The following is a 12,445-nucleotide window of genomic DNA, read 5'->3' as shown; positions in this document are numbered from 1 at the left end:
AATTGCCTAACCATCAATAGTCAGAGAAGTTAATTTTTTATAACTCACATATTTTTGTTTTGTTTCACCTATATATCAGTGCATTGTGGCACAAAAATACCAGTAGTAGATTTACTATATGCTTAGATAAGTATGCTACCTGTTAAATATTATAACTCCCTACTCCCTGTTAAAAATAACTGAGGTGGAAACATCAACTCAACCTCGAGTGGAGCCTTTGAAGTATACCAGAAAGCACTATTTACTTTTTCCCTCTACTGTGGGTTCCCAATGTATACTTCATATATTTTGCTGTGTGTGTCATTAATGAAGATATACGCCTTCCTAAAATGGACTTAAAATTGAACTTGTGTCCTACAAACTCATTAGTCACTTGGATCACACATAGCACCTATGGCTGTGGAAATAGGGTCCTATAGGATTGATGAACGATGTACTTGACAAGTGATGGTCAAAAATTAGTTGTGGTTGACCTGAAAATACAAAAACTGTGGACATAGAAATGGCAGTACTTATTTATGACACAGAATTTAGTTTTTTGGGTGGAAGGTGACCACTTCCCTGAAAAAATCTGAGAAATAATACTTGATTTAAAAACATGTCCTCCCAATTTCTTAAACAAACTGTAGAAGAAGAATCATAAAAACGAACTTGAACTCTTTCAAACAAGAGCTATGTCTTATTTTCTTTGTATCCCCAGCATTAATCAAATGTCAAGTGTAGAGCAGGTAGAAAAATATCTATTAAGTGAGTGAAGTAAGAGGCCATTTAATTTAATTACATGCAAATTATGAATTTATTTAATTTTTAAAATTATTGACTTTAAAGGGCTGTTTTTTTTTGGGGGGGGGCATGCCAGGTGGCATGCAGGATCTTAGTTCCCTGACCAGGGATTGAACCTGTGCCCCCTGCAGTGGAAGCGCAGAGTCCTAACCACTGGACTGCCAGGGAATTCCGATAAAGGGCTTTTTATGTTAACCTTTATCATAATTTGGAGACAAGGTAGAAAGCCTTTATAGAATCACAAAAGAAAAAACAGACCCTTAGGTAATAGTTTTCAGTCTTTATGTTCTATACGGGGTGAAAACAGTGGCAAACAAGCCTTCTTATATTTGCATAATAAAAAATGAAATAATCATTAACTATAGATGACCTGATATTGCACAAATTCAGTCTCTATCTCTGGTTGAAAACTATTTTTCAGAAATTTACACCTTCATTACCTTTTTAAAAATTCTTTCTCAAGTCTCATTCTTTTGTGTAGGTAATTAGTGTATGTATTTATGTAGATTGTATACACTGAATATCTGCCAAAGAGAGAGATCATCTTTAGGGCATATTTATGGATTATGAATAAGAAGAAGTCGGTAGTTATGTGAAAATTTTCTAAGCTTCAATTTTAGAAACAAGAATTCAGATTTGGTAAATATTTCTCATGAATAGCTAACAAATGATTATCCTTCACAAAGCAACTGCTCTTCCCTACTGTTTCTCTTCTGTTGGTTCTCCCAGAGTCCATGTGTGCTTCTGAATACACATCCCCCTCATGTGGACTCTCAGGGAAGTCTAAGCGTTCATTTGTGAAAGTATAAAAACACAAAGAAGTTTGGGTGCTATATTACCTTCATTCACTCAACATTTATTAAAGTCCTGTTATGTGCTAGCTAGACACTACAAAGATAAATCCAGTTGTGGGCAAGCAGATACATATATACTGAATTACTGAAATGTGATATATCTATATATATTGAATTATTGAAATGCGATGTTATTTTAATAGAAGTTTCAAGAGACTATGGAGCATGGATGAAATACTTAACCTGCCTGGGAAGTCAGGTAGAGTGTCATAGAAGGTAAAATTTGAACTGAGTCTTGAATGAGTTGATCTACGGCATGTGATTATGCCAAAGCACTGAACTGTGAGAAGTTCCAAACTCCTGGGTTACAAAAGGTCTCTAGAGGAAATGGTGGGTGACAATGCTAAAAATGGTGGGAAGAGGCAAGGTCATGGAGACCCTTATCCATCACGCTAAGGAGTTAGGTTGCCATGCTGTAAAGGAGGGAGAGTCTAGTTAAGAATTTTTAGCAGAGGCATGACAAAACAAATCTGTGTTTTAAAAAGACCAATCTGTCAACCATGTGGAAGATGGAATAGAGGCAGGGGAGAATGAAGATAGGAAAACTGGTCGCTGAAAAACTATGGCAAAAGCATAGGAGAGGGGCTTCCCTGGTGGTGCAATGGTTAAGAATCCGCCTGCCAATGCAGGGGAAATGGGTTCGAGCCCTGGTCCCGAAAGATCCCACATGCCGTGGAGCAACTAAGCCCGTGCGCCACAACTACTGAGCCTGCGCTCTAGAGCCCGCAGGCCACAACTACTGAAGCCCGCACGCCTAGAGACCATGCTCCACAACAAGAGAAGCCACCGCAATGAGAGGCCCGCGCACTGCAACAAAGAGTAGCCCCCGCTCGCCACGACTAGAGAAAACCTGCACACAGCAAAGAAGACTCAACGCAGCCAAAAATAAATAAAATAAATAAATTAAAAAAAATTAAAAGCATAGGAGAGAAAAATGGTAAAGGTTTGTACTGATAAAAGTCTGAACCAAGGCATTAGCGCTTTGCTTTACTGCAACTAATTAGAAATACAACATAAAATGTCAATTCAATTTTTGAGATGGACAAAAAATAATATATGCAACTGTATAAATACTAAAAAAACACTTTGATATAGAAAAGGCTTTGGCTTATACAATTCCAAAGCAAGATTAAGTTAAGCCTGTGTTTTGTTCCATATTTTAGCTTATGAGTGTCTTGGCAGAAAAACATAATCACATAATGTTGCTATGAGAACTGTGTCATCTCTCAAAAGCTTTCTGAAAGCTCTTCAAGTAAAAGGAGGCAAGGAAACAAAAGAACTGCTCAAGTTTGCAATTCTTTCATGCTCATCATTATGTATATTTAAGAATTGCTGCACAATGGAAATCTGTAAACAGGGTAGGTTCTAATTAAAATGATAACTAATTTAAATTATACTAAGGTCAACTGTATATCAGGTCATTGTGGGAAGCAAATTTCCCGAAAAATAATTTTTTCCCATCACTGTACCAAATCATTCTGGAATCATCATTTAGAGATCTGTTATTATGAAAACTAAGTTGTGCCATTAAGACAGATCAAAATACATGTGAATGAGCTCTGATTCAGTCTTTTCCCTTATGTCATGCAGCTTACACCCTCTTAAAATTCCAGCATTTTTAGGGGAGGGGGGATGTAGCAGGAGCTCCAATGTCATAAATGTTAATGTCGTAAACCAGATTTAGCAAGGAAATCTTTAAGTCAAGGATCAGTGACTGAATTCAAATGTCAGGGAAAAATAAAGTCAATATTCATTTACCCTTATCTATATTTAATAATTTTAGCTAGGTTGTTCTAATTCTTTCCCCTTAATTGTACTTAGATTTCCATTATGGTAATAATTAAGACAATTTCTAGCTTAGTTTCTTTACAGGAAGTTTTGAAGGTACTTTGCATGAGAGAGTACCATTCCATGGCCAAAGAAGGTAGATAGTGATGCATGCTTCAGATCAAACAGCAAGGAAACCATTTAGAATTCACTTAGTATAGAAAGTAAGTGACGTCACAGAGTAAAACAAGGTAAGGGAGTCCGGTATTCCTTTTTTAAAAACGCTGATTTAAAGAGACATTTTCCTCTTTGGGGAGTTAATCTAAGAAAAGATGTGAAAGTCTTAGCTAAATATATATTTATAAAATTGTTGTCTGGGGTGAGTGTGAAAAAATTAAGTTACTCTAAATTTCTGAAGATTTTAGAAGCGAGTTTTTAGCCTATACTAAAATGAATAATATGAACCTGTAGTACACAAATGAACATACCCATAACCTTCTCTGGTGCTGATAGTACTAATGTAACTTCACTCATTTTTAAAATGAACAGAAAGGGATATTAATTTGGGCTTTTACTTTTCATGTGATGGGATAAAGTCTGGGAAGCTTTTCTATACATCTAAATCGACAGTGGGAAAAAAGTAGTAAATTTAAGTATGATTCACACTTACCTAGTTCCTTTTGTAAAAGAAAAATTAACAAGTACTTATGATTGATAATATTGTGTGCCATTTCTAACTAGGGAAACCAAGGCACCAAAACATCTAGCTCGTAGTAAGGACACAGTGAGCCAGTGCCAAAGTCAGTTGAGGAACCCAATAAACCTAAACCATATTCCCATCCCCAGAATCACAGAATTTAGCTATTTATAATATTGTAAATTTGAATACTTTTTTATTGTTTCAAATGAAAGGAAAATCCATCCTTGCTAACAAATTTCAAGGCTCTAAGCCTTGAAAGGTTCATGAAAATCAATCTCTTTACTCTTTATGGTCTGGTCTGACCTACATTTACCAGAGTTCTTCTTTGCGAAGTTGTTAAGCCCTTCTGACTAGTTCTCCCTACATCACTTACTAAGTTGAGAAAACACAGACATTTGCCTCATGTAATAAACACAAATATCAGGTTATCCAAACTACCTGCTTAATTGACTTCCAAATTTCAACAGTAGAATGGGCTCCCTAAACTCACTGGTTATTTTGAAAAGATACAGATACAATCCCAGACTTCACCAGTGTGACATTTTTTTGTTTTTTGTGGTTTTGTGCTCACCATACATCTCACACGTTTTGCATTTTTATAATATAAACTGAAAGATACCTATGTTCAAACTCTTGATTTCCAAAACTTTCACAAATTACCAAGCTCCTTTTTCCTTTAATTTCCATATAATGTTTCTCATATATTTTCTTTTTTCCTGCCTTCAATAATTGCTTGTGCAACAATAAAATTAATATAAAACTCTATGTCTTTTAAATTGTAGTAAATTAATTCTTAATCTTCTACTATAGTTCTTAAATAGCTTACAATTCATCTACTGCTTACACTATAAAACAATAAAACAGTTGAATTTAGGGCTTATTAAAGTGATTTCTTTGATATATGACACAGCCTCATGGTAAACCAGAACAGTTATTTTTCTTCCTTGAAAACGTGATTTTATTCTGTGTGGTATGTTGTGCTATTATTTTTAACGTTTTTAGTTTTTTAAAAGTTGAAGAGAGAATATTTTAAAACAGAAATAATTCAAAACTCAATTGACGGAAACAGACAAACTATTATTCCTCATAGGTACTTTGACTAAAGCAGCCCAGAGTCAAATGCAAACCTGTTAAAAATATACATCCTGAAACCTAGAGCTGGAGGTATGTGAAATTTGGAGGGTTCAAGATTTTTAATGTTCATTCAAATGTCATATTGGCAGTATAAGCACTCAGATCTCTTTTACAACAAAAATTGAATATTTACTACAGAAAAGCAGTCCTGACTTGAAGATAAAATATATATTGGCAAAATATAGCATGATGAATCCCTTGGTTACAGTAAATACTTAATATTGGTGATTTCATTTTTGGCTTTATGCCTTTTTCCATATTTATTTTAAACATGAAATTTTTTTTTTAACAAACTCCCTATTACTTTTCAGTTATCTATGATGGTAAAGAATCAGATATTTACATGGAAAAAAACTGGGCATCTGTTTGACAGAAATGAGTACTTCAAGTACATAAGTAAATCATTAACAGAGCTGTTACACTCTAAGCAACAGCAGTAACAAAGAAAAGATCTAGAATATGCATTTTGTATAAAGATTAAATTTCACGACATAATAAATAAATGCACTGATTTATACAACTTGTAAAAACCTTCTACTGATGATTATGAGTAATACTGTCTATTACTGACTTTGCTGATATCAGCACTGCCTCGCATAGAGATTCAAAAGGTAAAATACTTGCCCCCAAAGCCACAAAATATACAAAGCTGGTTTGTTATTAAATACTTTGTCTGCCAGAAGTCCTACAAACTAAAATATATCTTGGCAGTTTCAATCACCAGCGTGACTAGTTTTTTGGTATAAAAAGATAAGAAAAATTTTAATATGAAAATTAATAAAACCAGTAAAAGGAGAAACCTGTTGTATAAATAGACATTTTAATGTAAAACTGAGACTTTCATTTCACTTAAGAGGAAGAAAAAATTCGATACAACTTACTTGAAGATTTGAAAATAATTATATTTTCCCAGCTCTAGATAAATATATTACTCCAATTTATTAGTCATCTTCAATATACAATATATAACTCACAAAACTGGGAATGTTACAACGCCAAAACCTTTCACAGCACTAGTTACCAGTTACCAGAACTGTAAGAAATCTTTAGCTACGTATCAGCTTAATACTTAGAATATAGAAACAGATATGGCTAAGCAGTGGCAAACAATAGTGCAAACAGTAAGGACAACAAATATATTTGTTTTCCTTTTTAGCTTGTATATCTAACTGCATTATCCTACTTCAGTGGCATTATCAATTGAGTATGAAGCTTACGTTAATCCATTTAGAAAGTAACCCTATGTTCCTTTAGGTTTGATTAACTTGCTCTTGAAATGCGGTTCTATGAAATATCCAGACTATTCATAAATTCCTATACAATGAATAACTTGTAGCTAAAATGAAATATTTTATGTGGAGTTTTTATAACGTTTAAGTAGTGGCTTGGTTTCTATTTTTCCAACTAAAACTTGGAAGTGCATACAAAATTAAGAGGGAGAGGATATAAATATATGTAAATAGAATCTTAATTACATAAAGGGAATTAACCTGTTCATCTATATTAGTAATATGGGGTTTTTCTTAAACATCGTTACTGAGTTTAAGGCAGCCTCAGTTACTCTGTTAAACTTCTTTTCCTGAAAATAACAGAAAGAAGTATACAAATAGGTACAGTCCAGCTGTCTTTTATCTCTCGGTTCTCTGTCACGATAAACTTTTACAGTTTTTTATTCTAAAGGAGATGTCTCTCAACAAACTGGGAGGAAATAAAGAGGAAACAATAATAATAAAAATTAATGCTTTGTGTATTATAAAAATCAATAATCACTGTCTCTTTAAAGTTTTGCTTGTTTCTTTAGAAGGCATCCTATTGCAAAGGCAACATATTACCCAACTGACACAGAGATGGCTATACAAGAGTCACTGGGGAGATGCCATAGCAGAGAGAAACAAGCCCCAGGCCCCATGGCACTTGGCATGGGTGAGAGCAGAGGCATGGCAGTCAAGCTCTGGAAACCGCTTGGGAAGCTATTCCATTGACCAGTAATATTGAGGAATCTTCACTTCTTACTCTTTTCAGCTGATTTAAAGAACTGCCACTAACATCATCAATCTCTAAACCCATTGTTTCATCCAACCTGCATTTGAAAAATGCAAGATAAGTTCATTTTGGAAGGAGCGGGCAGGAGAGATCCTAGATGTCAAGGTTGAAAGATGTAATGTTTTTACAGCTTAATAAAAAGCGGTATCTTTAAAGAATTCACATCTATACAACAGAAAAGTCCACTATGTTGTCAACCCAGTGGGAGATAACAGGTAATTTACTTTAGAAATGATGTAGAGACGTTTCCACTCTAATTTTCTAAGTCATAGTTTTGCATGGGTATTTCCTCCCTCAATTCCTGTTACAAATAACTTCTATGGAGATTAAAGTAGTGGTCTCTTTATTCATTAAAATTAGCTAAAGAATCTCTAGGCAATAATGTTTTGGTCAATTATATCACTACGTAAAAATTAAGTAAAGGCTTACTGACCATATGTCACACTGGGACAGATCTTATTATAGAATTAAATAATTTGTATTTTGAGGGTCAAGAATATACTATTTTTCAGGCACTATTTTAAGGAATTATTAACTATCTGAAAATCAGGATAAGTTAGCATAATAAGAAAGCCAGATTTTAGTCTAGCAAAACATGCCTTCTTTTAGGGTCTTAATGACACATTCACCTTACTTGTAATCATTTTGGGTCTCTCTCTCTCTTTTTTTTTTTTTTTTGCATGCCTAATGATTCATTTAATGTGTGTATGCTGTTATGTGTCCTCAAGCATGAACTATGTCAATAGAATAATCTACTGATAAACGAAAGTGAAAAGTACAAGTTGTTGGAGATCAACCCGGTCTTTACTTATCTCAGTACATATTCTTCTGAAATGTTCCCTGTGACTTAAGTTGTGAACAAATGAGAATGTCACATAAGCAAATGCAGATTGTTAGTGACTTAGACATGGGGTGAGGGGCTGGAGAGAGGCCAGTTGTGTTGGCCAATCTCCTGTGTGCCACCTTATCTACCAAAATATAACCAAAATATATACTGGGTAGGTAGGGCTCATCTAGAACCTGGATTAGGAATAAGGATTGAGAAGAAAACTCAGCTGGGTGATGAATGAGTTTCAGCTCATTTCTGGGACTAGTTGGAGAAAGGATAGGAAACAGTGGGTTGGACAACAAGCTATTCTGAGAACCTTCGAAGACCTCAGATCCCTCCTACCTAGGAGAGATAAAAACGCATCTAGGCCAGGGCTAATCACCCAACAAATCTTATTAAAAGGAAGATTTTGACTCAACGGGGCTGGAATGGACTGAGATTCTGCATTTCTATAAGCTCCCAGGTGATATGGATGCTGCTGGTCCATGGACCACATTTTGAGTAGCAATGATGCAGAGCAGTGCTATCCAGTAGAATTTTTGCAGTGATGGAACTATTCAACATCTGTATTGTCTACTATGGTTATTGAGTGATTGAAATGTTGCTAGTGCAACTGAGAAACTAAATTTCTAATTAAATTAACTTTAAACAGCCACATGGAGCTAGTGGCTACAATGTAGGACAGCACAGATCTTAGACATTCAGGGATCACCTCTTCTCAGCCAGAGCAATATATGTGATGGTCCTCAAATGATCTAATCCATCAATTCATTAAGATTAGTAAGTTTCCTTTTATAAAATGCAAACTGTAAAATCAGTTTCTTTAAATTGTTTTCTTCCTAACACTTGGCTAGATGACCCACAGTGGGTGCTAAGGTGGGGCAAGATAAAAGGAGTCAGTTTGTAGTGGGACAGTTGGTGAGGAAAGGGTAGTACGTGGCAGTGAGAATTTGAGCAACCATCTCTATTGGGCACGTGGAAAAATGGGAAGCCAGGAAGTAAGCAAGAAACTCAGAAAGTGAGGTGGAGGGACAGATGAAGAGAAAAATTGAGTACTCTGAAATTTTATTTAGGCCTGACCCTGTCCCTTTCTTGACAAGCAAGTTGTTCCTCAGGAAAACGAGAAGTGAAGGAAAATGAAAGGAAGTGGATGTTCGCTGTGATTCCCCTCCAGCCCTCACAAATTATCTACATGCAGGAGAGTCTGGTGGGGAGGAAAGATGGCAATTACAGCTGGCAATCGGGCCCAGGCTTGAGCTTCTCACCTCAGCTTATGCATGGACCAAGGCACAGAGGCCCCACCTGCACTCCCCAGAGCTGGGATCAGGCCACGTGGAGAAGCGCTTCCTATCTTTGTTGTAACCCCATCTACCATGAGAAGCTGATTCCTCTGCGAGGCTGACAGTGACCTCTGGAGGCTCTGAGGGCACCATCCTGGCAAACAGGCGTGAGTGATGTCCTTTGGGTCCTACATAGCTATGCACAGACAATGCATACAGTGAAAAATGCTCTTATTTAACCAAAAAGATCAAAATTGTCATTTTAAAGAATTTCCCTCATCCAAAACCCATTTGCTGGAAAATTCTAGCTAAGGATTCTGTGAACTGAGGTTCAACATATATAAGGGATGTTACTCAGGAGTGAAAAAGCAACATCAAATACAAAATCTAATCATTTACATCTTACTCTTAAATTCTGAACATGTGAGAACTAGATAAGCTTTCCTATTGGCAAAGGAGAATTTGGGGAGAGTGAAAATTGGTCACGATTTTTGCATTAATTCATTCTTTTCTAGGATTTCTTGCCCCCTTGCCTCCACCATTCCTTTTTTTTTTTTTTTGTGAACAGGGATCTGCAAGCTCAGCAGAGAGTTCTGAGAACCTGGTCTGCCTATTTTGATTTCACAGGGAAGTGCTATTTTTTTTTTTTTTTTTTTTTTTTTACAGGGAAGTGCTTGAAAGAGCAGGATACTTTCAGGGTGAGGGACTCTAAAAGGGACTGGAAAGGAAGACCTTTGATTTCACAGGTGTGGATAACATTAGTGAGTAGCTCTTTGCTCTTTTAAGCTACCTGATACAATTCGCTTTGGAAAATTTCCATTTATTCACAACTTAGGTAAAATATATAGTAAGACACACTTGGTCAGGAACCCATCAAGTTTCATTTATTTTTCAGATGCCCAAATTTTGTGATTTTTACTAGTAAATACTCAAGCTATAAATAAGGATAAGCATCAAATATTTAAACCCTTTTGATATAATTAAATTATATGTCGGACAATAGCTCATTTTAAATGTTTTCCCATCGATATTTCTCTTTAAGCATCTGGCAAATAAATGTCTAGAAAATATCAATGAGAGTATATTTCAGATTACATGTACACAAGTGTGAACGTACATATAAATGTATATGTGTATATGTATATCTTTTAAGCACCTACCTAGAAGGCTACTTTATGAAAATTGTTACCACTGGGTCAGTACCCTGTTTACTTCTCTTATATAGAAGATTTTTAAACATTAGAATTAATTTTTTGGTATATAATGTCTAAAGAAAATTGATTTAAGGACATTTTTGTGACTTTTTGATATGTATGCCTTTGGCTTTCCAAGATTTTGATCATTGTAATGTTGACTCCTCATGTGCTAGACTGAAGTATAGTGGTTTACAAAAAGGAAAATAATATCTACCTGATAGGATATAAGAATTAAGTGAGATAATAATAAATAATGGAAAGCCCTTAAGAAAAAACTTAAATCTCTTTTGTTGGGAAGTTTGTGTCAGGAGTCCCTTTAGCTGGTGGGTGAGTCTGGGTGACCAATCAGTATACCAATCCTAGTTGAGACGTTGGGGAAATTCCTGGATGTCAACAAGTCTGCTATATTATAGATGCAAACAGAGTATTAAATAATTATTTAATTGAAATGAAAAATTTAAAACAGAATGTGGGAATTTTGGTATGGAGAGCTATAATAAGTTTTGTTAGGCAACAGAACATATAATTTAATGAAAATATCCAGAGAATTTTCTTAATGTGCACACCTACTGTTTATGATAGGTTGGTATAAAATTGGCTTGCATAAGATATATATCATTTGTTGATTAGGGCACAGACACATGTTCACAAATTCTTAGATATAGAATATTTATGCAAAATTCCACATCAAAGAACAGAAAAGTGCCTTTAGCCAACCAAAAGGTACTTAGGTAGTAATAAATTAAATTCCATTAAAACTGACATTAAAGCTAAGTGTTACATATTAAATGTGACATGCAAGAAACAGAAAGACAATTCAGGCAGGAACATCGTGCATTAAGGTTTGCATTCATTCATAGTATTTGAGGGGTTTTAACCATATTCTTTGACCACTGAGAGCTAGGAATCTGAGGTGATACCAATTCAAAACACCACTTAATTTACATCTTAGTCTTCTAGCCAGTGATTTTAAGTTAGAAGCCAATGCCTCCAATAATGAAACCCAAGAAATTTCAGCTACATATTGTTATGTGGTTGCATGGTAAGAACATTCCATCTGACCAGGTTAAAGGACAGTAAACACTGTGCAATTCTACCTTTTGGACAATGCAATTGTCTCAGATTCCTCCCACCTTTTTACTAATATGAGCATATTTGAATGTGTCAGGTTTGCACAATAAGAAAATGGCTTTGTGGAATGTAATTTTTTGGCACAAAATATTTTCTAATACCTCAAATCAAAATTTTCACCCATATCAAGCCATAGAGGTGCCTCAGTGGTGCTTACTTATCTAGGCAGAAAACTACAAGAACAGCCAATGGCTCCCAAGGACTTTGTATTAAGTAGCAATTACTTTCCTTCCAAGGAATAGCACCAATATGATTACACCTCAGACTGGGGGTGTGCTCCTTCCAAGCTCTTTAATTCCCTGGAGAATTCGCTTCATATGACCCACTTTCAGTATCCCCAGGTCCTAAAAATAAAAAAAAAGGAAAAAGAGGTAGAAAGAAAGAAAAAAGAAAGAGGAAGAAGTTTACTGACAAGAGAAAAACTGAGGATTAAATATTTAACTAGCTAATAACACAGTTAGCTTTCAGCTCATTCATTTTAGTTTACATTCAATGATTTAGGAAGTAAAAGTTAGAAAAGTAAGTTTATAAAACCAAAAAAACCCTGACATTAAAAAATTACCAACCAGTAAAAAATCACATCTTACACAAACTGTTAAATGTAACATTCTCATAAGTTATACACAAGGGCAATTCTTTAAGAGTCAAAATTACTTCCTCTTTTTTCCTTCTTCTTCTTTTTTTGTTTTATAAAACACAGGTCCTTTTGTGATCTCTGAAAGAAGTGA

At 35.1% G+C, this 12,445-nt stretch overlaps 1 protein-coding gene across 2 annotated transcripts in view; it reads right to left on the bottom strand.

Annotated features, from left to right (window-relative positions):
* Positions 1-12,008: 12,008 nt before the first annotated feature.
* The window catches only part of DGKH (diacylglycerol kinase eta), a gene marked incomplete at its 3' end in the record, with an annotated part of 172,954 nt that continues 172,517 nt past the window's right edge, over positions 12,009-12,445 (bottom strand). For both annotated transcript variants that reach the window (XM_079722099.1, XM_079722100.1), the window contains exon 30: positions 12,009-12,061. In XM_079722099.1, the coding sequence (XP_079578225.1) occupies positions 12,009-12,061 (53 nt within the window). The remainder of the gene's footprint in view (positions 12,062-12,445) is intronic.

The sequence above is a fragment of the Hyperoodon ampullatus genome, assembly GCF_949752795.1.
Source record: "Hyperoodon ampullatus genome assembly, chromosome: 16".
In the NCBI taxonomy this organism is placed as follows: Eukaryota; Metazoa; Chordata; class Mammalia; order Artiodactyla; family Ziphiidae; genus Hyperoodon; species Hyperoodon ampullatus.
Note: the sequence above shows the minus strand (reverse complement) of the source record. Positions and strands in the feature narration are given on the sequence as shown.